Raw genomic sequence first — 27415 nt, forward strand, 5'->3', positions numbered from 1 at the left:
ACATCCTATACCCTTTGGGGGGGGGGGAGTGTGTGTTATTGGGTTGTTTTTATTTTGATTATATGTATTGTGGTTTTTATGTTGATCTTTTATGTGAACCGCCCTGAGACCTCCAGGTATAGAGCAGTATTTAATTCAGTAAATAATAATAATAATAATAATAATAATAATAATAATAATAATAGTAGTAGTAGTAGTAAGACTCGAATCCTAACTACAAGTATCTGGGTGTAAGCATGATTGATTTTGTTGGCACTTAATATGAAGCGGGCTTGCAAAGCTCTATGCTGCAAATTCTGAAAGAAATTTATCTATTCTTGAAAAAGCTGCAGTGGTTTTCTTAACAGTGTTTTATTTGTTTTTTAAACACACACACACAAATTAACTCATGTTTGTTATTAAAAAGAATGTAATACTGAGGCCTGGATTTAGATGGCAGGTGGTCTGGAGGGATGCAAACAAGAGATATGAGGAATGGGAATTACATTACAGGAATCGCAACACTCGCAAATGGGCGGTTGACTTGCATGTGACCGTGTAGACGCACAGAGCCGGGAAATAATTAAATTCATACCCAGAAATGAAGAGAGCAAGCTGGAAAGTCCTCGTGGCTCACGAGGAGACCCTCCCCGGAGCCCAAAGAGGATGTCAGTGAGGGAAAAGGAAGCCCTGAAGAGACCGGAATTGCATTTGGGCTTTGTTTAGGCTGCTCAGCCTCCCTGCCTAACAGCTGATGTGCACAGTAGCACAGCAGCAGCAGCTGCTTTCCCATGTGTCCTGCAGCCTCCTGCCAGACCCAGAGCCTTAATTCTAGTTGGGGATATTTTTGGATACAGTGGGGGGCTTTTTGCATAGATTGAAAAGAGTGCAGTACAGAAGACATTTAAAGGATATTTAGAGCAGGTATAGGCAAACTCGGCCCTCCAGATGTTTTGGGACTACAACTCACATCATCCCTGACCACTGGTCCTGTTAGCTAGGGATGATGGGAGTTGTAGTCCCAAAACATCTGGAGGGCTGAGTTTGCCTATGCCTGGTTTAGAGAGAAGAAGAAGAAGAAGAAGAAGAAGAAGAAGAAGAAGAAGAAGAAGAAGAAGAAGAAGAAGAAGAAGAAGCAGCAGCAGCAGCAGCAGCAGCAGCGGCGGCGGCAGAGGAGGAGTTTGGATTTGTTATCCCGCTTTATCACTACCCGAAGGAGTCTCAAAGTGGCTAACCATCTCCTTTCCCTTCCTCCCCCACAACAAGCACTCTGTGAGGTGAGTGAGGCTGAGAGACTTCAGAGAAGTGTGACTGGCCCAAGGTCACCCAGCAGCTGCAGGTGGAGGAGCGAGGAAGCGAACCTGCTTCACCAGATTACGAGTCTACTGCTCTTAACCACTACACCACGCTGGCTCTCCACTTCAGTGCTCGCCACTTCACAGGATTTCACTTATGCTCATGGGAGCCCAGAATGTAACTCCCACTTAAGTGGAGTGTCACCTGTACTCATTCAGGAGGGTAAATTGGGAGGAAGAACTACTGAGAGATCTGGAACAACTTGGAAGAAAATAGCAGAGGGGGTGTAAGCTACAGGTCTCCGATTTCTTCCCTTTGACTTCCAGTTTTCCTTCATGAAAATGATACCACTGTTCTTGTTGTTGTGAAAAAGTGTGGCTCCCACTGTAACAACTTTGTGGTGAGTACCGACCCCTATTTTCCTAGGTAAAAAGCACTGCATAGAACACAGTTCTGCTGCTGAAGCTATAAAAATGATGCACACATATACACCCAGTCTATTGAGAGGGGAACAGAGAATTTACATAAACAAAACAGAAGGGGAAGGAACTACATAATTTGGGAGACAATTAACAGAATGATTGTATTTTGCAGAACAACACTATTTTTTTAAGGACGGTAGAAGCCTGGTGATACGACCAAGTATACAACAATCTTTTAATTCCAAACAGAAGCTTAACATCACACTGAGAACAGAAAGAGGTAAAATGGGGGATGTAGGGTTGCAGTCAACTAACTCTTTCTCAGAGTAGTCCTATTAAAATGAATAGACCTATGTTATTCATTTCAAAGGATCTACTCTGAGTGGGACTAGAATCCTTTAGTTCAAAGGGTGAATACAGTAAAATGCATAGGAAAAACAGGGTACTTAAACCAACTCAGAGTAGGCTCAGTGATGGGCATTAATTTGGGTCCATTAATTTCAACAGGTGGTGTCCAATATTAGCCCTACCCAGTGTAGATCCTCAGAAATTAATGAAAGCGACAAACTTAGGACCATTATTTTCAATAGGTCTCTTCTGCATGGTTGGATACAACCCAAAGCTATTAGTTCTCTTTTCAGTCAGTCCATGGATTTCAACATGTCTGCTCTGAGCAGGACCGATGATGGGAGGATAATAAATTACATGAGTAGCATTAAAATTGATTGTGTCAACTGACCCAGCCCAGTCTCGAAAAACTATTAACATTATTAATTTAATAAAATATCTGCAGATCACCATAAGGGCCAAGGGCAGGTCACAACAATCTAAGTCAGAAGCTGCCCAGAGTGGCTGGGGTGAACCCAGTCTGATGGGCGGGGTACAAATATATTATTATTATCATTAGCATTGAAACTACTTAGAAATGGCTTGTTGAAACTCCTTATGGGTCTGCTCTGAGTAAGTATAACCTTGGAAGCAACTCCAACTTCAAAAGCAGCTCAAAACAAATTAGTCACTAGAACAGGGTGGATCCTAAAATCAAATAAAAATGGATCAAAACACATACGCCACTGTCAAAAATGAAACTTTTGCTATGGACAGTGAAATCTGTCTGCAGAATAAGGAGTCATGTTGAGTCACTGGCTTAGTTCTCCATGGATTGGGTGGGAAGGCAAGCAAGCCGTCCGTCCACCGCCACTGATGTGTGCCCGGCTCCTCGGTGTGTGAAAGTCAAACGAGTTTCTCCCACATCCCTGTCGTCTTCAGAAAGGCCACTTGGTGGCCGAACAGTACTTCTTCCCAGTGCTTGCAATCTTGACATTTTTGGGAAGCTTCTTTGAGGCCGCCAGGCTTGTGGTGTTACGGACTAGGCTGGGCTGGGAGCCTTTAGTCAACGAGACCCTGGAGCCTTTTGCCAGGGACGGCCGCGAGCCCTTGACCAAGCTTGGCTGAGAGCCTCTCGTCAGGTTGGGCCGCGAAGCCCTCTTCAGGAAGTATCGCGAGGCCCTCAGTGCGCTGAACCGCGGGACTTTGGTCACAACGAGACGAGGCCCCTTGGAAGCACGTGGGAGAGTGCCCTTTGCCGGGTGTGGCTGGGTGCCCTTTGTCCCATTTGCTTGTGAGGCATTGCCTAGGCCTGGCTGTGGGACTTCGGCTGCATAGAATACAGGGCCTTTGGTCATCCGTGGTAGCGGTCCCTTCGCCACGCGGGGTGGTGGGTCATGAATATGTGGCAATAGGTCCTTGCTTGAGTACAGCACAGGGCCTTTGGTCATACGCGGTAGCGGGGCCTTGTTTAAGCATGGCTGAGAGACATTGGTGGGATACATGACAGGACCTTTGGTCACACGGGGTAGAGGGGCGCCAGTGACACATGGTAGCGAGCCCTTGTTTATGGGGCCATGTCGGCCTTTGGTCATGCCACTGTATGGACATTGGGTTGGTAAAGGTTTCTGATAGATAGCTGTGTGTGGCTGTGTCGGGTTCTTGTTTAGCTTGGAGTACCTGGCTGTGTGTGGGTCTGGGTAGACCGTCGCACCTCGTGGTTGATAACCGGTCACACCAGGCGGAGAGTAGAGCTGAGCGCAAGGAACTTTCCCACGTGGTGGAAGGGTTTTGTATGCAGGGTATCTTGACCCATAGAACGGGTAGTATTGTGAGCTAGACCTGGGTAGCCTTTGCGAGACAAAGGGTGGCAACGGCCGACCAGACGTGTATCCATAATACGGCACCTTTTGGCTGGCCCGGCGATACCTGCAAGAAGGAATTGTGAAGGTCATCTCCTCTAAGAACATCAGAAGAGGCCTGGAGCTGAATCAGGACAAAGGGCCACCTAGATCAACATCCTATCTTAACAGTGATCAACCAGATTCCCCAATCGAAAACCCACTAGAAGAGAACGCAACAGCAAGTCTCTCCCACTTGCAGAGCTGTCTTTCCTATTGGGCTTACTGGCAAGTTGTGCCAGGGCGCTGGCCTCTCAGGGGTGCCCCAGCAAGTGGGGGAGCTGTGCGGCTTTGCTGGCAGCCTCCCCTTTCCCTGCACGCCCGCCAGCTGTGCCCCATCAACCATATGGCTGGCAGTAATAATAATAATAATTTATTATTTATACCCCGCCCATCTGGCTGGGCTTCCCCAGCCACTCTGGGCGGCTTCCCAAAAAAATACTGTAATACATCAAACATTAAAAGCTTCCCTAAACAGAGCTACTTTCAGATGTATTCTAAAAGTCTGGTAGTTGTTCTTCTCTTTGACATCTGGTGGGAGGGCATTCCACAGGGAGGGCGCCACCACCGAGAAGGCCCTCTGCCTGGTTCCCTGTAACTTGGCTTCTCGCAGTGAGGGGACCGGCAGGTGTGCAGCTTCCTTCCCAAGCCTCTGCGAGAGGAGAGCAATCCACGCAGAGGCTTGGGAAAAGGTCAACAATTCTGGGAAAGGGGGTCGCCAGATGGATCTTTGAACCACGGCGCTGGATATGCTTAAAATGGCCCTGCCCACTTGTGATTCTCTACCACTGGTACCACTCTAGTAGCAGAGGTAAAACATGCAAAGGAATGGCTATTATTTCATCATTCTTGATTGTTATTTTCCCAGCAACTCAGGACCGGCGGTCCCATGCAACATAGTTTTTCACAGCAAAACATCCCCATCACTTCTCAGTTGTACTTCCTGCCAACAGCAATTCAGAGACATGCTGGCTCTGACAGAGAAGGAAGAACATGATTTGTCTAATCCTCTTTTAAAGCCATTCAAGTTGCCATCTACGTATCTGTCCCCATCATTTACTGGTTTTGACAATCACTACCTCGCAATGAAGTGTTGCATGTAGAGATGGGTGTCACGTTTGCTCACGTTCACCCATAAGTCGGCACTGTCCTGTTTACTCAACAACCTGCAATTTCTTCCTATATACATAAAAAAGCAAGGCTGTCGTCGTGCTGCAGTTAGTGTGGAGGGAAGGTCAGGAGATTCAGAGTAATCTCGATAATTAGATTCCTAATTGGTTTTGTTGTATGTTTATGTTTTGGAAAACCAAATAAAAATGTCCTTCTTTATTGAGGGTTGACCACTGTGAGAAAAAGGCCTTAAGTTGAGAAAAAGGGTTTTCTCTCCCGAATCCTGAGTGAAATGTTAGATACTGTATGTGGTGCTAAAAATTAAAATCATCACGAATCTTGAATGGCAAAAAAGGAGAGGAGAGGAGAGGAGAGGAGAGGAGAGGAGAGGAGAGAAATCTGAGCAGGATTTGGAGAGCTTGGCTTTCCCTCGAGCTCATCCATTTGTCTCCCAAAGCCACACCTGCTTACCGATGAGAGAAGTTCAGCGGAAGACCAGGAGCAGCATTCTCCATGTGCACCAAATCAGGAGCAGAGACAAAGTCACCGGGAGTTACTGGGAAGAAGTTACGTAGCAACCTGAAATTATAAAGGGGTGAGTGGGTAGCAGAATTTCATAATTTCACATCGTTTTTCAGTATTATCCAATTTCTTCTTTGCTTTCCCCCTTTCATAACTAAATCTCACATTTATTGACTGCTTCATTTATTTGAGTATATCTATCTACACACATCACACAAATTATTATTATTATTATTATTATTATTATTATTATTATTATTATTAATATACCACCCTATACCTGGGGGTCTCAGGGCGGTTCACAGAATAGAATCAAAATATAAAACCAGAAAATATCTAATAAATACAAAAACAACACAAGAGCCTCCCCCCCCTAAAAAACCCCCACCACGTTTTAAAAAGGGTATAGTATGTAAGCCGATTCAACCAGATGCCTGGTTAAAAAGGAACATTTTTGCCTGGCGCCTAAAGGTGTATAATGAAGGCGCCAGGCAAAATAGATAGTAATTTCATTAAAAATGTATGTTATGGACATGTGCAATAAAGTCATTAACACATGAAATGATAGCTTCCTAAAATGGAGAATGAATCAAATTAATTCTGTAAAAATGCTGGGTGAAAGAGAAACGAAACCAAAAAGTGAAAATGTTCTGGATGGCCTGCAAGCGCCATCTAGGTAGTCAAGATAACTCCGGGACTAGTTTCTGCAAGACTGATCTCATAGATGTTTCTTGTTTTGATCTATGCTAATCGGCTTCCTTCGATGCTCTCTTTGCTTGTGGGCTTGGGACGCATAGCTAATTGGGACAGGGGAGGTTTCTTACACCGACTGCTTGTCAACTCCTCCCTTATCTTAGAGATGGATGAGAATTGGGGAGGGGACCTCTAAACCAGTGCTGAGTTAATGGCGCTACTGGTGCCAGCTTACGTAGCTTCCTATGTGTATAGTAGGCAAACTAAGTCCCGGGGGCTGAATCCGGCCCAATCGCCTTCTAAATCTAAATCACTCTCTTTTCTTTAGCTGCCAAGCCAGTAATTTGCCCGGCTCGTTAGCGAACTCAAAATTTCTCTGTCTCATTAATTTTGATTTCCACCCCATTTCTTCATTTATTATCACAGAATATTGTGATTGTAGCATTTTAATATTTCTTTTTATTTCTGCGTTATCTGGCTTCTTATATAATTCTGTTTCATTCTTCCTAATCTCTTCTACCACTTTTTCTTTTCTTTCTGTTTTCTTTGAATTGAGTTTTGCTGTATTAAAAAATCCTCTAAGAACAGCTTTGCTGGCATCCCAAATGATTTTTAAGTCAGTATCTTAATTTAAATTGAAAATGAAGAATCAGCGTGTTTTTACATGAGTAGAATGTGTCCTTTTATTTAAAATGCATCTCTGGGTTATTTGTGGGGCACAGGAATTCGTTCATTCCCCCCCCAAAAAAAATAGTCCGGCCCCCCACAAGGTCTGAGGGACAGCGGCCCCCTGCTGAAAAAGTTTGCTGACTCCTGGCTTAACACATTGGTACCTTGCAGACAAATCTCTCACTGCTTCGGTGTCCAACCAAAGTCTGTAACAGCAGTGGGGCTTTCAGGCTGCGTTACAAATTTATCTTTTCTTCTACTAAAGCACTTGACCCTTCTGATTCTGATAGGAAATGTGTACCACCAAACAATAAAAATCAAGAGGAATAAAACCATCCCACCAGCTAATAATAGCATAATCTGTCATCTATGCTCTGGTAATATCTGGGTTAGATTACGGCAACGTGTTATACATTGGGGCTGCCTCTGAAGATCGTTCGTAAACTTCAGCTGGTGAAGAATTCAATGGCCATGACAAACCTTAAGTAAATTGATTTCAGTAGGTCTACCCTGAGTAGGACTCAGTTCAATACAATCCAATGACTACCCTTCTGTCCCTCCCCCACATACTAGAAAATGAGGTCAGAGAAGGGTATTTGAGACCCATCCACGAAGATTTACACCAGGGACGAAATCCCTTGGGAAAAACCATCACTATTAGTCTCGTCAAATCTCTTTTAGGCTTCTTAGAAATCCCTCAGGTGTTTTCTTCCGAGGAAGGAGGTGGAATAGTATTTTGGATGCCACCTTAGGCACAGTTGACAAACAACATAAAATTGTGCAAGAGGCAGGCACACACCCTTGCGAGATTTTGAGAGGCTTATACCAAGGGTTTGGGCTCCAGACCTTCTGTCTCACTGATATATTGCCTAAGAGATATCCAAAATAGCTTCCGATTTCATTCTCAGCATCTTCTGCTGGGAGGAAAAGTAGGCAAAGACCCTCTTTAGTATTCCACCTTGAAAACTCTGCTAGTTTCCACAATGCACACACCACCTCACATGCTTCTTTGGAATCGTTCTTTGGATCTTTTCTCCCAGAGCCAAGGGTACAACCAAATTCACAACATGTGACATTTCACGCAAATAGCAAAATTCCATCAAATGCTCCAGTTTGGACAAATATACCAGGATGAGAGTCTCACGATGATGCAGACTATTAGACCTTCAGGCATCCTGTTCCCATTTAGAGTTTGTCTCGAAGCAATATCCAGAAATTCAGTAGCAGAGAGTGCACAGAGAGGGGGAAAGCAGTTCCTAACTTACCTGACTTCCAGACGCAAACGAGTCTGGACAGAAGTGTCAGCAAAGGCTGGGGATGAGGAGAGCTTTTTATGTGGTTTTAAAAATCCCCCTGAGGGACGTGAGGCACTTCTGCTGGGGCGACGTCACTGGCAACCTGCAAATCGTGATCCGGGGTAATATGCTAAGCTTCCAAATGAAGGCTGTTTCTTCCTCCTCCTAAAACATTAAATTAAATTGCAAAGACGTCCATTGGAAGTCCTACAGCTTGGAAGCAGGGCTGTGCCTCATGCAAAATACATGCCACCGATCAGCAACAGCTACTTGTACTTGCTGATCCGAATTCATGGGATTATCGAGCTGGAAGGTACTTCAGTTTATGTCATCTAGTCAGCCCTACAAACATTAGAGGGGCTATAGAGTAGAAGGCAACTTCCTGCTTAAACGTCTTCAGGAAGGGAGATCCCACCAGACTGAGCCAGTCTTTTCCACCATCTGGAAGCTCTTATTAGCTCAGCCTCCTGTTCTCACAGTGGTGAACCCTCAAGAAAGAAGGGCATTTTCGCTGGCCAAGTTTAATTCACATCCATCAAACCTCCTTTGGGGAAGGTTCTCAGGCAGGGTAGAAGGAGAAATAACTTGCCTGTGTGAAGACCACCTGGTGGAAACCCTCACACATACGGTTCTCAATTGTAAACTATATGCTGGTCTCCGTCAGCAATTTCTAGATCAACTCTGTATCCCCAAATGGAAACCAGAGTTGGAGGTCGTACATTTTCTATTACTGGGGAATGATCAGGAGCTCACCAAGTTAGTGGCTAAATATTAGAAATGTTTCAACTTCCTTCCTTTTCTTAACTTTTCCAGTTAAGATATCCAAATTTTCACAAGAGTTTGTTTTGTTTTTTGCTTTTTAAAGATCTTGTGAAAATTCACCAGCATCTCAGTGCAAAATTCTCCCAATGCAGGTGTCCCAAGACCGTGGACAACCGGTAGTCTACGACAGTGTTTCCCAACCTTGTGCCTACAGCTGTTTTTGAACTACAACTCCCATCATCCCTGACTAGCAAGACCAGTGGCAAGGGATGATGGGAATTGTAGTCCAAAAACAGCTGGAGGCCCAAGTTTGGGAAACACTGGTCTACGAGCTTCATTCAGGGGGTCAGCAGCATCTATGTAAAAATATAGTGGTATCTTGGTTGTCAAACTTAATCCATTCCAGGAGTCTGTTCGACTCCCGGAACTGTTTTAAAACCAAGGTGCGGCTTCTGATTGGCTGCAGGAGCTTCCTGCACTTCAGACATTCAGCTTCCAAAAAATGTAAGCAAACTGCAACACTTACTTCTGGGTTTGTGGCACTTGGGAGCCAATTTGTTCGGGAGCCAAGCTGTTCGAGAACCAAGGTACCACTGTACAGGTAAAAACCATACAGCACTGAGCACTGCAAATTACTGTTGCTGAAATGGGGAGAAAAATAATTAAGTGTTCTGCCAAGACTCTCAGTGATTTTCAAGAGGAATGGGGTGGGGGGAATGGTTGGGAAACACTGTCCTAAAACGCAATCTTGACTAATATAGGCACTTTTGCAATGCGATCTTCCCAAATACAACACAAATTTGCTTGTGCCATTTTCAAGAATATATGCATTCTTGTGTAAATTTCACCCCAACAGACACATTTTTGTACATGTTGCTTGGCTGGAGAACAGCTTTGGAAAATTCAGAGTTGTGTGAATTTTTGAAGGATGCCTGTTTTTTCAGTTTGCAGGTTGTTTCGAAAAGTCCAAATTAGGTAGGTTCACCTTGAAAGGCTAACTGAATTGGATTTCTCCTCTATCACTCGGTCTTCTCACTTGGAAGGTTATCCTAATGTTGGTGCCATAATCTGCTTTGCTACAGTTTCTTGCCCTCTAGCACAAAAGAGAACAAGTCTGCTCTGCCTTCTGCTCTTCAAATTCTCCAATACATTAGTGTATGGAATTCTTTTTACCAATAGCTGTGGCAATAGCCCCCGGCTAAAATGGATTTAGGGTATGTCTGTGCATAAACCCCTTGGTCTGATTTGTGGCTCAAATATGTAAATCTAGATGAGGACCAATCTGGTCAAGAATGATCCAGACCCTGTCTGACCTGATTTGGATCTGAATCAGGATCTTATGAATCTCTATAAATCCTATTGTGAAATTGTGAAATGAAAACATGTTGGAGGTTTTCGTTGGGGAGAGGGTTACATAGGGACATAAAATTGGGGGGGGGGCACTATAGGGATAGTTCCATGGCTTTTCATACTAGACACATCTGAAGTATACAGTGTTTTAAAATTAAGGTGGACATAAAGTTTTTGCTTTTGCACATAGAGATACGAAGTTGGCAAACTTGGTGGCCCCTACAGAGGGGATTAACTCTCCCAAAGTACAGATGAGTAACTTCAGGGGCTGTCATTCTATCCAATCAAGTCCTTCTTATGGTTGATGGTTTGTGGTTACCAATTGGTAATACTAAACAGACAAACAAACAAACAAATGAACCGCCATCTATCTATTTGTTTTTTTTTAAAAAAATAAGGCTGGTACTGGGGTTGATTGAGAAAGGACAGAAAACAAGCACAAGTTCCCAAAATATAGATGCACTTTTACCCTCGCAAGATTGAATGTATTGCCCTGGGTTGTACTTGAGGGACAATTGCTACAGATTCCACACACAAAAAACGCTTATGTCCCTGTGGAGATGGCAGTACGGAATCGGTGGCGCATGCCCTTCTGGCTTGCCCTCTTTATAAAGACTTGAGAAATGAGATTATCACCCCCTTCTTGTTGTCCATTCCGGGTCGCCCAACCACTGCCACAATGTCCTTTCTCCTGGCAGATCAGGAGGAGCAGGTGACAGCAAAGGTTGCAAGGTTTTTAGCTGGGGCAATCAGAATAAGGTCCACTATTTGACTACTGATTCAGGACCCTAAAGTATGTTTTATATAATCAACTTTTTTATTTCTGTTCTTTGGTATATTGCATTGCTGTTTTGTTGCTATGGCCGATGGCTAACACAAATAAAGATTCATTCATTCATTCAAGAACAAGCTGAACAAATGACTCCCAACAGTTTAGCAAACACTTTTTAAGAATCAGAATTTAAAAAGGGTGCCGCTGAGGGTGGAATTCAGTGATGGTAGGAGCTGTTTGACAGTGGAATGGGCTACCTCGGAAGATGGTAGACTCTACTGCAATGCAGGTTTTAAACCGAGGTTGGATGGTTATATGTCAGTGATTCTTCAGCTGTGGTTTATGAATTGGACTAGATTAACCCCGAGACCCCATCCAACTCTATAGTTCCACGATGCTATGAAATATTTGCATCGCTTCCCACATATCTTGATTGGATTTGCAGAAGTTTGAATCTCAAAGGACAGCTGTGATTCAGTTCATGTATTCTTTCAGCAAATACAAATTAGACAGACTGTGCATTGTATGGGCAGAATTTTGGAAACATAATTCCTGGCAGAACTGAGAGAGTTGTTCCCCCCCTGGGGTCCAGGAAGCATATTTCCTCATCACCTCTTGGTAGGCTCGCCAGGTCAGAAGCATGCCAGACCCTGCAATTTCTGGGCCAACGAATGAGACCTAAGCAATGTCATGTGGGTGGCCCACCTTGATGTCAGATTAATTGGGAGAGTGGAAGAGGGCAGATTTCCGAGACAATCTGTGCAGTGATTTCCAGTTGGCTCTGCTGGGCTGAAGCTTGCAAGTCTTCTTAAAATATATCTTTTCAAAGGTGCTCTCAGCTCCTGAAGATTCAAGCCCTACACTGACCGCTTGAAGGCTGCCGGTCAGTCCTGGAGGTCTGGCACCCCAACTCCTTGGAGACAGGCCTGGAGAGAAGGGACAGAGCGAGTATCCAGAGTAACTTGGGACCAACCAGGAAGAGGAGATACAGCAAGAGGGAAAACCTTTTGTTTTCGTTCTGCTTTTCAAAAACAGCTGTGGGGGAAATAACTTACTAATAGTGGCACAAATCTTGCCCCAGCTAATTCCAGAGCAAGGCTGAGATGAACGCTTGCCTGCCGACACCTCCCTAAGTAATGTTCTTACTTGGTGTGTGGGTCCAACTGAAGATGCAGAGATATTAACATCCATGATAATATCGTGCTTTGTATTTAAGTGGTTTTAATTAACATTTGGAAAGCCTCAGGAGTTCCTTTCATCCCAGGAACCTCGCCTAGGCTCCATGGGGTAACCAGGACGTGTTATTAAGTGTGATGACTAACCCCCTCTCACTCATTAGTATAAACATGCAAACAATCAGAATCAGTGAATCTGAATATTTTTACTCGAGAACAAAGGCAGAAATTGTATCCAGGTCTTCATCCTTGGGATGCATATTCATGTTGATCCAGGATGCACCTTTAATTTTATTCAAGGTGTGATTTAGGACCCTCTTGCATTAGACTCACTTATCAGAAAGGCAGGGTATGAATGAAATGAAACAAAGATATGAAACAAAAAACACTTTACACACAGTTTAGAAATAATTCAAGGCAGCTCATTGACTAAATTTACACATAATCCGAGGCAGCTCATTGACAAAGTCCAGCCACAATTCCTCTTGAACTTTCTCCAGAAGAGGGCAACGAAGACAATGAGCGGGGGAACATAGAGGGCAGCTCCCATAAGGAAAGTTTTCTGCATGTAAAGCAAGATGCTCTACCTGTGACACAGGGGCGTGGGAAGCTGCCTTATACCAAGTCCAATCATTGGTTCATCTAGGTCAGTTGTGCTAACACTGACTGGCAGCAGCTCTTCAGGTTGGTGGGCAGGGGTTTTCTTCAGCCCTACCTGGAAGATGCTGGGGACTGAATATTGGACCTTCTGCATGCAAGGTGAGCGTTGGATGTTGAAGAGCCTTGGATTTGATGGCTTTCGAAGTCCCCTCAAACGCTAGGATTCCATGGTATTATTTATACCCTGTGCAGCTGGGAGTAACAGGGTGCCTGCCACTAATCTGTATTTTATTTTTTCCAACAGTGGAGCCGTGACACCTCCATTGTTCTTCAAGGAACAGTGGTTCCCAGTAGCCTCCTTCCAATAGAGCTAATTTAATTTCAAGCGGCACAACTACTAAATTACACCTGCGTACCTGCCAGCCCCGGGAGACAATGGGAGGGTGGTTGATGCCCTTGATGCCTTTGCCGCCTCCTCCTCCTCCTCCCTTTTTAATGAAAAAGCAGAACAAAACAAGCACTATTGATTTGCCCTTGATTAAAATCTAGCCCCAAATGGGAGGCCAAGCCCTTTCGTTTGAGGAGGTGGAGGAGGAATGAAAATAGCCCTTTGCTGCGTTCAAGAAGAGAGTAAACACAAGGGTGTACTAGAGCTTTCGTTATGGCCAGTGTCACCAAGCTGTTTGCCCCAGATCCACTCTCCCGTTCATTCTGCTATGCCTTACATGTCAATGCTGCCTTTGTAGGAGGGTGTGGTAGCCGACACTGTCAGGTACCGGGAGAAGTGTCCCGTAGATGTGACAAATTGGTCAACTGTATGGCAAATGTTGCAAGGGCTGCAGGTGGCACTGTGGGTTGAACCACAGAGCCTCTTGGGCCTGCCGATCGAATCCCCACGATGGGGTGAGCTCCCGTTGCTCGGTCCCTGCTCCTGCCAACCTGGCAGTTCGAAAGCACGTCAAAGTGCAAGTAGATAAATAGGTACCGCTCCGGCGGGAAGGTAAACGCCGTTTCCGTGCGCTGCTCTGGTTCGCCAGAAGCGGCTTAGTCATGTGTCCACATGACCCGGAAGCTGTACGCCGGCTCCCGCAGCCAATAAAGCGAGATGAGCATTGCAACCCCAAAGTCGGCCATGACTGGACCTAATGGTCAGGGGTCCCTTTACTCATGTAAAAACATGCTGATTCCCGGACGGCTTCTCGCAGTGAGGGAACCGCCAGAAGGCCCTCGGAGCTGGACCTCAGTGTCCGGGCAGAACGATGGGGGTGTAGATGCTCCTTCAGGTATACTGGGCCGAAGCCATTTAGGGCATTAAAGGTCAGCAGCAACACTTTGAATTGTGCTCAGAAATGTCCTGGGAGCCAATGTTGGTCTTTCAGGACCGGTGTTATGGGGCCTTGGCTGTCGCTCCCAGTCACCAGTCTGAGAGATGCATTTTAAATAAAAGGACACATTCTACTCATGTAAAAACACACTGATTCCCGGACCGTCCATGGGCAAGATTTAGAAGGCGATTGGGCCGGATTGGGCCCCCGAGCCTTCATTTGCCTACCCATGGTTTATGCCATATGAGCTCCTTCATTCATGATTGTGAGCACCTTGTTGGGAGAGCGCTCCAGGCTATCTGCAGCTCCCCAGATCTCCAAGTGTCCTCCGGTGAGCAAAGCTCTGGAAAAGGCAACCCTTCCTTCTCCAGGGTTAAACCACAGAGCCTAGGACTTGCCGATCAGAAGGTTGGTGGTTCGAATCCCCGCGACGCGGTGAGCTCCGTTGCTCGGTCCCTGCTCCTGCCAACCTAGCAGTTCGAAAGCACGTCAAAGTGCAAGTAGATAAGTAGGTACCGCTCTGGCGGGAAGGTAAACGGTGTTTCCGTGTGCTGCTCTGGTTCACCAGAAGCGGCTTAGTCATGCTGGCCACATGACCCAGAAGCTGTACATCAGCTCCCTCGGCCAATGAAGCGAGATGAGCACCGCAACCCCAGAGTCGGCCACGACTGGACCTAATTACCTGGTCCTTTTACCCCTTTACCTTTTAACCTTCTCTCTTGACAAAGCAAAAGAAGGAGGCATTGTAGTTTTAACTACTATTTATTGACACTGTACAGACACAGAATCATGGTGCTCTCTCTTGTTCAGCTCCGAGAGAGAACGGGCAAAAGTGAAAGTACATCACATAATACATACAGAAAGGACTATATCTTGTTCTCACGCTTCCTCTCAGACAGACTGCGTGATTTCCACTAATCACAAAATGTAGCCTCGGTGGAGTGATTTACTAACACGCCTATCTTATTTCCAGCCCCTGTTCCATGTTCTGGTTCATTGGATTCATGATCCTGGCATTGCCATAACAGCTTCCTGTTTTCTCCAGCAAAGCGTGTTCTCCCTCATGGAGAGCACGAGTTGCGGTTGGGGCTGACGAGACACCTCACTGTTGTTAGGCAAATGGTTTGGCCATCCTTTAAGCAGGGGCGGGCTGTTACTGGGGAAATCTAGATGTTGCCATTTGTTGATTGACAGCCCTATTTGTTAAATACAATGCACACTTTCTCTTTTCGCTGCATGCTTCGGATCACCCGTCCTCCCTTCCCTATTGTTAGGCTGTTTGCTTGACCTTGCTATGCCTGTCATGGGGTCGTCTGCTTTGGGGCAGGGGCCCGGTAGGAATTTTGTCCATTTGGCTGATTATTGTGTGCCATTTGGGTTTTGCCTACTGCATAGCAAATCGTCACAACTTGTAAGGTTGCGGTTAGGCATTGGTCTGGGAATTGGTTAGTGAAGGGGTATGGATTTGGCTGTGCCTGCCACTCCAAAATGCTGCTGCAAGGGTTTTCCATTAAAGTAACCCAGGGGCTCCCCATGCTTTTGTCCGAAACCCCCTGGCAAGGGGCTAGGGCCACACAAGCCCTGGGAGCATGCTGGGAAGAGGTGAGGCATGGTTCCCAGTCCCGTCCCTCTCCCCAGGTGACTTACCCTTCCTGACTTCGCAGGGGGTGCAAATGTCAGAGCTGTCCCCATGCGGGGTCAGTTAGTGCTACCAATGCCTAAGCAGCCACTCACATTGCTGTAATTTAAATAAAATTGTGGCCAAAATTATGCCAAAAACCTTAAACAAAAATTAAGTGTCAATTGTGTTTTTCTTTGGGGGGGTGTCTTGGGGACCTTGACGCGCAAAAGATAATATTCGTCTCGTCATGACCTACCCAACCCCTCCTGTAAAAACTCCTGTTTGGGAGAGATATTCCCCCAAGGCTGTTTTCCATTAGAAAATAAAGTTGGGCCAGATTAGCAGACATCTTAAGCCAGTTGGCATTCCAGTAAAGAGCAATTTTGCCAAAATTATCAACCTTCGCCTTCCAGCTAATTTCCTTTCTCGTAGACCCGATGAGCCTAAGCAGCAAGCAAGGCTTTTGTCCTCCTTTCAGATGGGTGTTTGCTGTAAATAAAGATTGAACAAGAAACAGGAATTGCCAGAAGGGAAGTAATGTGATACTGTGATGTTCCAGAAAAATCAGTCCAGGTATTATTATATAAAATAATATCTGGCAAAATATCTCCTAGGAGGCAGGTGTTGTGTGTGAGAGACAACATTTAATAGCAGATATACAGCCCTCTTTTTATTCAAGTACATAACCAGTGTTAAAAAAGTAGATCAGATGAAAATATAAAAGAGTGTTCCTGCCACAATAAAGCAGCAATGATAACCATCATTTAAAAGCCATCATTTAAGAAAGACAGCAATGAACTTCTGATTCATCTCTTACCAAACAGACGACTCGAATCACAACTACAAATGCTCTTACACACAGATAAGTGGAAAGAGATGCAATCAACTTAATAACAAAACAAAACAAAACAAATCAAAATGGGTGTGATCCAGTGGATTTTATAAGAATATAATATATCCACACTTATCTTCTATCCCATACTTTCTAGGCACGGGTTCACACTTTCACAGTCAGTGCCTGGGTCTTGTTTGTTTGTTTGTTTGCTCTGCCACTTTCCCCAGGAAAACTTACTATTTAACACTGAATCAGAATGACAATTCAGGTTTTCTGCAGGTGGCCGTTTGCTCCTGTTCAGTGCGGAAAACAATGGAGCAAATAAATAAATAAATAAATAAATAAATAAATAAAACAAAAGCATTCAGACACAGACCTGGAAAACCTGAACCTGTGTCAAGAAATGCAGAAGTTGGTAAATGTGGATAAAAAGAGAGAGAGTGAGTTTTGGTTGGCTAATAATAATAATAATAATAATAATAATAATAATAATTTATTATTTATACCCTGCCCATCTGCCTGGGTTTCCCCAGCCACTCTGGGCGGCTTCCAAAAAAACACTAAAATACAATAACCTATTAAACATTAAAAGCTTCCCTAAACACGGCTGCCTTTAGATGTCTTCTAAAAGTTTGGTACTTATTTCTCTCTTTGACATCTGGTGGGAGGGAGTTCCACAGGGAGGGTGCCACCACTGAGAAGGCCCTCTGCCTGGTTCCCTGTAATTTGGCTTCTCGCAGGAACCGCCAGAAGGCCCTCGGAGCTGGACCTCAGTGTCCAAGCAGAATGATGGAGGTGGCCAAATGTATCTTGCTTGCAATTACCTTAAAGCTGTTCTCTGAGGGAGTCAATTTTCCCACTTAAAATGTGCTCCAGAATTCAGCTAACCTCAGAGTCCTTGAAAGAATATCATGGGCTTGACCTTGACTGGTCAGAATAACTGTCAAATAAATAGCATTGATCTGCACGTAGGTAAATAAATGAGTATGGAAGCAGAGCAGTGACTGAACAACCAACCAAATGCATACAGAAAATAGTAATAATGATAGTAATAGCCAAGATGTTCTACTTTTTCTTTTTTCAGATTTTTTTTATTGAATTTTAATAATGATAAAACACACCAATAGGGAAAAGATGTGTGGTCTGTAATTGGAAAGGGTCCCGTAGTCTGAATTAAAACAAATAGGATTTTTTTACTTTTAGTGTTCTTGTTTTTTATCAATATCTGTAACAACAACAACAGTTTTTTATAATAAAAAAGATAAAAAATAACCTTGGACTAGGTTAAATATAGGCATATGCTCCTTATCTGCTAATAATAATAATAATAATAATAATAATAATAATAATAATATAATATTTGACTAAATTGCACTTTGACCCCTGCTCCTCTTTAGCTTAGGTTAGGTGTTTTCAAGAAGGGCGATTTGCCAAATGTTATGCTTTCTCATTGCTACAGAGTTTGTGCCACTTGTTTAATTGAGTAACTGAGTTCATTACCATGAAGTGATGGTAATGGTATGTTCAGAAAGAAAACAATTAAGTTCAAGGGCAAAAATAAGATCATATGTGTCAGGGCTGCCTCTAGGTCCCAGCTCACAGAGGACCAACGCCAGGCTGATATTATGTACAAAAGTCTTTATTGAAGTATAGTTTCCATTTTAAAGCCAGAGCGTGCAACCCTACGTCTAGACTCTAGATCGGCGAAGTCCTATCTGAATCACTTCCCCTTCCGCACCAGTTTAAGATCCTAGCCCTGCTCCACCTTCTGCGCTGCTCTCTCCTCCTCTGGGTCCTCCTGCCCTCTGGGGCATTGCCCTTCCTGGACTCTTCCGACGCTGAGTCGCTTAGCTCCTCCCCTTGCCTCCGGCGTGCTTTAGGACCCGGTTCCCAATCCTCACTCTCTGCTGTCCTGCGCTCCTGTACATTTGAACTTGCTTCTCGCGCCAACCCAGTGACCTTTCTCCTAACCGTTACACTACTTCTGTCACTGCTTCCCTCTTCCGGGACACTGGCCGGATCTGACCCCCCCTCCGTTGTACGACTCTCCGAGGAAGGCGTGGTCAGCTCTGCCTCATCTTCTCTCCCTGGTGGGGGAAGTACTGGTCCCGATGCCTGGGACCCTTCCCCCCCACTCTGCTCTGGTGGGGAAGCTGGTCCTGATCTCCAACTACTACTCTGGGAGTCCCTGCTCCCCCCTTGCTCCTGGGGCGTTCCCCTTGGGACCCCCCTACCCCTGGCCACTGGCGCTCCCTTCTGTGAATCTTCCGATTCGCTGGAGAGGCTTATGGAATCCCTCGGACCACTGTCTCCTCCTACACTGCCCTCTGATTCCTCGCCCTCGCTCTCCATTTCCCATCTTCCCTGTGCCTCTGCTCCTGAGCCCCTGACAATATGGATCAAACCTGGAACCATCTGTGTGTAAGGAATGTGTTTTACAACCCGAGTGATGGTGGTGGTAACAACAACAACAACAACAACCACAAAACTGCTGCTGAGACTCTTTGCCAACATTACATTCTGAAGGGACTTAAAAATAACAACAGTGGGCTTTGAATAAAATTAAATTTAACACAGGTTTGGACATTCTTAGTGCACAAAGTAGTATGGAAAGGTGAGACACAAATAGAAAAAGTAAAAGTCAAAACAGGAATGCAGACACAAATACATGCACTTTTCCCTTACGCAAATGTTATCAAAATGAGCCCCTCGTGTGTCTCTTGACAGAATAAAATAATAATAATAATAATAATAATAATAATAATAATAATAATAATAATACATTTTATTTACCCTGCCCTTCCCGGCCAGAGCTGGGCTCAGGGCCGCTAACACCAATAAAATCACAGTAAAAACATAATAGGAGAAAGGGGGGGGGGCAATTTAAAATACAGGTTAAAATGCAATTTAAAATGCAGCCTTATTTTAAAGTAGCTGATAAATCATTTTAAAGTAGCTGATAAAATATAGTGTTGTATCAGTTACAGATAGGTATCCGTGTTGGTCTGCCATAGTCAAAACAAAATAAAAAAATTCCTTCCAGTAGCACCTTAAAGACCAACTAAGTTAGTTCTTGGTATGAGCTTTCGTGTGCATGCACACTTCTTCAGATACCATCTGAAGAAGTGTGCATGCATCTGAAGAAATCTGAAGAAGTGTGCATGCACACGAAAGCTCATACCAAGAACTAACTTAGTTGGTCTTTAAGGTGCTACTGGAAGGAATTTGTTTTGTTTTGGTCTTTAAGGTGCTACTGGAAGGATTTTTTTTTATTTAGTGTTGTATCACTTTCCCCTTTAATCAGTTATTTATCAGCTGGTTGGCTGCCTTCAACCTTCCATCCCAACCCAACCCAGCCCAGCAGCATTTACATAATAACATTCTGCAGTTTGATGGGCAGCTGTCTACCACCCACCCAGATATCCTAGCCAAAGTAAACCCATTGATGTAGCAGCAAGTTACAGCAAGGAGAGTTCCTCTCTCCTTCCCCCACACAAGAATATGTGTTCATGTGCTGCTCTCTTGACTTTGGTTGCCTTCAAGAGCCTGAAGATGGGAACCCAAGCTGTGTCGTTTGTCTCATTCTTATGGTTTCCCAAAAGCGACTGTTTGGCCACAGGATGAGAGTGTAGACACAGAGACAAGGACAATACAGTGGTACCTCAGGTTACAAGCGCTTCAGGTTACGTGTTTTCAGGTTGCGGACCACGGGAAATCTGGACCGCGGGAAATCCGGAAGTACCGGAAAGGGTTACTTCCGGGTTTCTCTTGTTACCGGAAAAATCCGAGGGCTCCCTTGGACAAAAAGTAAAGACACCAACCAGAGTAAATTGGAGCAAATCAGCAGCCTGTAGGCTTGGCCTTTATTGACTGTTGCAACAGGGTGCTCCCCTCACTTGCAGGTGAAAGGAAAGACACAGAAAAATGGTGTGCAAGACCTTATAAAAACTTTCGAAATTCCCCTCCTCTAGGTCAAGCCCACCCCCAGAAACATCATGCATGCATTACAGAAAGGAGGGGTTGAGGGAGGAGTTGCGGTGGTAACCTGAGTGTCCTGTCACCTGGCTGGTTCCCCCTTTCCCCTTCCCCATGAGTCACTTCCAGGAGACAAAGGGGAGTTGGCAGTTTCCTGCCCCCAGAGGGAAGATCTGATCATTGTCCTTTGTTTCAGTCCATGCTGAATCCACTCCCATATGCAAGTTCTTTGTGATCTTGATGGTCTTCTGTCTAGGACCGTCAGGGTTGGCATAGCAACTGGGCAGGGCTCCTGTGGATGTGCTGGGATGGTGAAGGGATTATGGCTGCCCTGTATCAAACCTTCCCCATTTTGTAGTCCTTCCTTCATGGAGTAAAATAAAAGTGGAACAGTGCAGATGCGATGTATGGTTGATTTTCTATGAATTTATAACAGAAGCGTAGCGTATGTAGTCTGTGTGTGTGTGTGTGTGTGTGTGAAGTTTGTACAAACTGAATGATTGGGGTGGGGGGTTCCTGCTACACTCTGCTCGCACATGCGCAGAAGCACCAAATCGCATCACGCACGTGCGCAGACGTGGCACTGCAGGTTACGAATGCTGTGGGTTGCAGACGTGCCTCCGTCACGGATTACGCCCGCAACCCGAGGTCCCACTGTAGAGACTTTTAAAAAGACTGGAAACCGTTTATGTTGTATTTACAAAAACACTGTAAAGAAGCAGACTTTGAGTAAACACTTACAATTAACAAAAGCAAAAACAGAAGCTAAGATGTAAGAACTGGAGAATAACAAAGAGTAAGATGTAATTTGGAAAAAAAAAATATGGTATAAAAATTTGCCATTCCTTAATTTAACGACTACAAGGTTAAGATAAAATAAAATAAGCAGGAGAAAAAAACATTTAAAGAACCAGAAAAGGAAGTTGAGGGAAGTCACTGGGGGGGGGGGAGAGATTGGGATTTCCCCCCTCTTTCTTTGTGATCATGATGAATGTGATGAATATAAAATTGTAAAACTTAATAAATACCAGTTTTAAAAAGAGAGAGTGTAGACAGGCCTCTGGCCTTTCGATGCAGCAGAGTCTCGCTGAATCCTTGTGGTGCTCAGGGAGCTTTAAAAGACAAATAGGCAAACTCAAGGAGGAGAGACTTCTGGCTCAGTAGAACCTCCAGTTCCAGAGGCAGTAAATCTCAGTCTCTGTTTCTGGGAATCACAAGTGAGGAGGGCGCTTTTGTGCTCAGGTGCTTCCCAGTGGAGCATCTACTTTAGGGTTACCAGACGTCCCTGGTTCCCGGGGACAGTTCCCGGATTTGCAAATCTGTCCCTGGACAAATTCCATCCCCGGAATGTCCCCAGATTTCCAAATCTGTCCCCGGGAAATGTGGCAGCAGCAGCCTTAGCAGCCTGGAGCCAGTCTGTTAGCACAGTTGGCTCTGGCTGGCTTCAGGAGCTGCCCACTGCCATGGCACCCACCATTGGCACCCACCATTTTTCCTGTGCCACAGCAGCGAGGAGCTCCTGAAGCCAGCCAGAGCCAACTGCACTACCAGGCTGGCCCCTCCTGACTGCCCGCCCGTGACTCCCGAGCCTCCCCTGATCTGTCAAAACAAAGAGGGAAGGCGGAAGGAGATCAGGGAAGGCTTGGGAGTCACGGGCAGGTGGCGCGCTGTTGCCCAATTTTTAAATAACTCTGTACATTTATGTTTCACAGGGTGCGAAAGAAGGGCTTTGCACCTTTATACAATATGCATGCAGGTCCCAAGAATCATTGGAAAAAACCTGGTAACCATAATCTACTTTGCCAGTGTGGAGGGAGGATGCTGGACTAAATGGGTATTTATTCTCATACAAGAGGGATGTCTTTACGTTCTTATATTTTCCAGAACATGAACGTCAAAAAAGGAAATGAGAATTCTTCTTTAAGCTCTGAATTCATGCCTTATCTCATCATACAAAACTTCTAGACTTTACCAGCTCTCAATTTCTTACTCTTCACATTCCTTCTTTACCCCATAACCAATTTCTGCTTGTCTGTACCCCACTTTTAACAACTCCTGAGGCCTAGAACAGCCTTCCATCTTCTAACCTTCTTTCAGAAAGCCGTGTTATATCGTCAGACTATTGGTCCATATAGACCAGTATGGCTTACACTGGCTGGCATCAGCTCTCGAGGGTGTCAGATAGTTGGTGTATAAATAAATAGATTATTATTATGGTGGAATCCACATTCCCAATGGTGAAACATCCACTGGACGGTGAAACCAAAACTGTCAATCTGTTCCCTACATGAACATTGTAGTTCAACAATATCTGGAGGACCACAAATCCCCCATTATTGGTTTAGATGATGAGCTAACCTGTCATGGCCCAATGGAATAATTCATATTTCCCCCTCCTAACACAGGTCCACTTGTCACAGTATAAGAGGAGAGAGATGTCACTGGGAACATCACAAACCAGTTGTGAAAGCAGCAAGTCACCCGTCTGTTATCTCCTGCATATGATAATGAAAGGTAATAGGCCTTTTAACATAGAAGCTCAGTTTGACTACCACCACTAACAAGAGATGAAGATGTGGCCATTAATCTGCTTAATTCCCTTTTAAAGCTGTCTAAGACTTTGTCAAATCCCCTTTCAAAACCACCAAAGCCAGTCAGAAGCAGTATTTAATCTGCTGCTAAGATTAAGATAGCTAAAAACTGCGGAAGCCTATATCTCCTGCTGTATTCAAATCTGGACGATAGTAACTATGATTAAACTAACTTATTAGAAAACAATACATATAAACCAGCCTAACAGTGACATTTTTGTAAAGTTTCGGAACGATGCATTTAATGATAAACTTTATGCTGCTTTCAACCTGTTGTAATATCATGAGTATTTATCAAAATACTCATCTATTTAAAAGCAACAACAACCCTGAAGCCACATCCTGTGTTGTTGAGTTCCACAAGCAAATAATGCGTCATGCGAAGAAGAAGCCCTTATCCATGTGCGTAGTAATGTGTTCCACCTTTGCTGCAAATGTCCCCAGCTTGCCTTTGCTTTAAAAGGGCCACTTACCAGCGGAACAATATTTCTGACCCTTGCTTGATATTTTCACTTGGGTTTTGCATTGCTGTGGCCCAAAGGATTGGCCTCCCTTTCTCGAATTCTTCTGGCCGCTCTTTGTTGAGTAGACCGGCCCTCCCTTCGTCACACCACTTGACCACTGTTGTTGGCCCTTGCTTGAATATTGTTGGCTACAGGGGCCTCCTTTGGTGATGCACTGTTGACTCACGCACTGTGGGCCTCCTTTGGTCGTGCACAGCCAGTCTCCTTTTGTTGCACATGCCGGCGAACACTGGATTGTGCTTTGCTGGGAAAGCCACTGCCTACTGCCTTTCGGAGTGCACTGCTGTGTGGTTTGGCTGACGCATGACTGCTGGCAGCTAAAAGCAGCCGATTTGCATGGGGGGCAGCAGGTCTGCTGGGTGTACTGCGAAGAGCTGAGCGATTTCTGCTGTGGCAGGTAACACGACTGGATGCATTGAGGTGGCACACACTTCTGGGACTGCGGGCAGCAGACTGGGATGCATGGTGCGCCATAGGTCTGCGGAGAGCAAGACTGTGTGCTTTGAGGTTCATAGCATGACTGGGACTGAGGGGAGCATGGTTGTATGTATTCTGGTGCATAGCCCTGGGGGCTCTGTGGAGAGTAAGGGGACTGGAGGTACCCAGGTGTGCAGGAATCTTGCCACTGGGGAGAGCATGGTGGGATGTATGGCTGCTGGCTCTGAGGTCTGTACCCTTTTGTGCCTTTGATGCCAGTATTCTGTTGGCAAATAGGGGGTGGTAGGCATGGCTGCTTACACTGCTGCTCGTAGCAGTACATCTTGGGGGGCTGGTGGTTCAACGACAGACAACCTGGGAGAGAGAAAACAGGAGGCAGTCAGAACATACAGTTGCAAATGGAATTATGCAAAGCCCATTGCAAATAAGGCTTATTATTAAAATGGGCAGACTTCTAGCTATTTGCAATGAGCAAATCAAACAAAAGCAATTGAAACAGCTCAACGCAATGGATGCTTCAAGTGGTTCGCTTGAGCTACATGCTTTGAGGCAATAATGATTCTAACTACCAGTTTCTGGTAGTTAGAAACTACCAGAATGGTAGTGGAGGAGAATGGTATGGTGCTGGAAGAGACTCTTGAGAGTCCCATGGACTGCAAGAAGATCAAACGTATCCATTCTTAAGGAAATCAGCCCTGAATGCTCACTGGAAGGACAGATCCTGAAGCTGAGGCTCCAAGACTTTGGCCACCTCATGAGAAGAGAAGACTCCCTGGAAAAGACCCTGATGCTGGGAAAGATGGAGGGCACAAGGAGAAGGGGACGACAGAGGACGAGATGGTGGGACAGTGTTCTTGAAGCTACCAGCATGAGTTTGACCAAACTGTGGGAGGCAGTGGAAGACAGGAGTGCCTGGCGTGCTCTGGTCCATGGGGTCACGAAGAGTCGGACACGACTAAACGACTAAACAACAACCAGTTTCTGGAAACCACAGGAGAGTGTTCTTTCACTCAATTTTCCCACTGAGGCAACTGGCTGGCCATTGTGAGAACAGGTTGCTGGCCTAGATGGGCCATTAGCCTGACTCAACCGCACTCTTCTTATGTACTTATGAAGATTTATTTTTTTTAAAAAAAAAAAGTTTTATTGGATTTTACATTTTTATAATCATCACATTCATTATTTCAAGGGGGGAAATACAAATTAAGATAAGAAGCTCAACATCAACAAAACCAAGATCATGGCCACTGGTCCCATCACCTCCTGGCAAATAGAAGGGGAAGAAATGGAGGCAGTGAGAGATTTTACTTTCTTGGGCTCCATGATCACTGCAGATGGTGACAGCAGCCACGAAATTAAAAGACGCCTGCTTCTTGGGAGAAAAGCAATGACAAACCTAGACAGCATCTTAAAAAGCAGAGACATCACCTTGCCAACAAAGGTCCATATAGTTAAAGCTCTGGTTTTCCCAGTAGTGATGTATGGAAGTGAGAGCTGGACCATAAAGAAGGCTGATCGCTGAAGAATGGATGCTTTTGAATTCTGGTGCTGGAGGAGACTCTTGAGAGTCCCATGGACTGCAAGAAGATCAAACCGATCCATTCTGAAGGAAATCAGCCCTGAGTGCTCACTGGAAGGAAAGATCCTGATGTTGGGAAAGATGGAGGGCACAAGGAGAAGGGGACGACAGAGGAAGAGATGATTGGACAGTGTTCTCGAAGCTACCAGCATGAGTTTGACTAAACTGCGGGAGGCAGTGGAAGACAGGAGTGCCTGGCATGCTCTGGTCCATGGGGTCACGAAGAGGCGGACATGGCTAAACGACTAAAGAACAACAACAATAGGTCCCCAACCCCCCAGTGACTTCCATCAACTTCCTTTTCTGGTTTTTTGATGAATTATCTCTCCTGCTTATTGGTTATTTCTTATCCTTTAAGATTTTTAAAATAATTATTATTCTCTTATCATTCTAACATCATATTTCTATTTCTATATTTGTTTCGTTAATTGCAAATGTTTGCTCAAACCCTGCAAGTGAGTCCATTTCTTTACATTGATTCTGTAGATATAACATAAATGGTTCCCAATCTTTCTTAAAATCTCTATTATCTCGAAGCCTTTCTGTTAATTTTGCTATTCCGTTAATTTTGTATTCCATCAGTTTTCTTTGCATTCTTCTTTAGTTGGTATTTCTGCGCTCTCCCATCTTTGTCCTAGCAGAATCCTAGCTGCAGTTTTATGTTCTTATGAAGATTCCAACTCTGTCCTCCTCTCAGCTTTGGGCAATGCTCCAACCATTGCAGCACACTTCTTCCTTTCCCTCTCTTCCTGTGTGGATTTCCACCTTTCCTCCTGGCACCAGCAGATCTCATCTATGAAGTGTCTGGGTTCATGGGTTCACCCCCTGCCTTTGCAGAGTGGAAGAAGTTGAACAAACCCATGTGCATCACAGGCAGGACAGCTCAAATGCTGAAACCCATTGTTCTAGTGTTCTGAGAATGGGTGTCAAACCCTGCACGGGAATGCAAAATGCCCACTCGTCCTATATCCTGTTTTGCTGACCCAGGCAAGCACTGAAGCTGGAGATTTGTGGAACTCCAGATGAGCCTTACATGGCTGGTGTCCATTGAAGAAATGGTGCATTTTCGAGTATCTATATAACGTGCTGAGTGAACTGATGGCATTTTAAACAGTTCTTAACCTGAGGCACCACTTTAGCTAATGGGGCCTCCCGCTGCTGCCATGCAATTTCTGTTCTCATCCTGAAGCAAAGTTCTTAACCCGAGGTACTATTTCTGGGTTAGCGATGTAACCTGAAGCGTATGTAACCTGAAGCGTATGTAACCCGAGGTACCACTGTACAGTGGTACCTTGGTTCTCAAACACCTTGGTACTCAAACAACTTGGAACCCAAACACTGCAAACCCAGAAGTAAGTGTTCCAGTTTGCGAACCTTCTTCAGAAGTCGAACATGCTCTGTTTTGAATGTTACGCTTCCAATTTGAGTGCCACACTTCCGATTGGAGTGCTATGCTGAGGTCTGTTTGTTTTCGCTATTTATTTTGCATTTTTGTGGCTCTCTTCTTTGTTGTTTTTGTGACTGTGTGGAACCCAATTCAGCTATCGATTGATTGTGTGACTGCAGTACATTGTTTATTGCTTTCATTATATGGATCAATGGTTTCATTAGATAGTAAAATTCATGTTAAATTGCTATTTTGGGGGTTGTTTTT

The 27415-nt window shown here is 44.8% G+C and overlaps 3 protein-coding genes across 3 annotated transcripts in view; all 3 read right to left on the bottom strand.

The window, feature by feature from the left end:
- LOC309329961 (T-lymphocyte surface antigen Ly-9-like) overlaps positions 1–27415 on the bottom strand; it is a 319160-nt gene that overhangs the window by 281082 nt on the left and 10663 nt on the right. The gene's annotated exons all lie outside the window — the stretch shown is intronic.
- Positions 1–27415, bottom strand: part of LOC309329968 (uncharacterized protein) — a 79545-nt gene that overhangs the window by 50105 nt on the left and 2025 nt on the right. The window contains exon 2 of the mRNA XM_081841321.1: positions 23560–24536. Within this exon, the coding sequence (XP_081697447.1) occupies positions 23677–24536 (860 nt within the window). The 3' untranslated portion in view covers positions 23560–23676. The remainder of the gene's footprint in view (positions 1–23559; positions 24537–27415) is intronic.
- On the bottom strand, positions 1695–8315 carry LOC309329958 (uncharacterized protein). Its single transcript, XM_081841287.1, has 3 exons — positions 8185–8315; positions 5507–5614; positions 1695–3953 (listed from the first exon to the last, which is right to left on the bottom strand). Exons 2-3 carry the CDS (start codon positions 5548–5550, stop codon positions 2963–2965), a joined length of 1035 nt encoding a protein of 344 aa, XP_081697413.1. The 5' UTR covers positions 5551–5614; positions 8185–8315; the 3' UTR covers positions 1695–2962.

This window comes from Podarcis erhardii, assembly GCF_964252035.2.
Source record: "Podarcis erhardii genome assembly, chromosome: 15".
Lineage (NCBI taxonomy): Eukaryota > Metazoa > Chordata > Lepidosauria > Squamata > Lacertidae > Podarcis > Podarcis erhardii.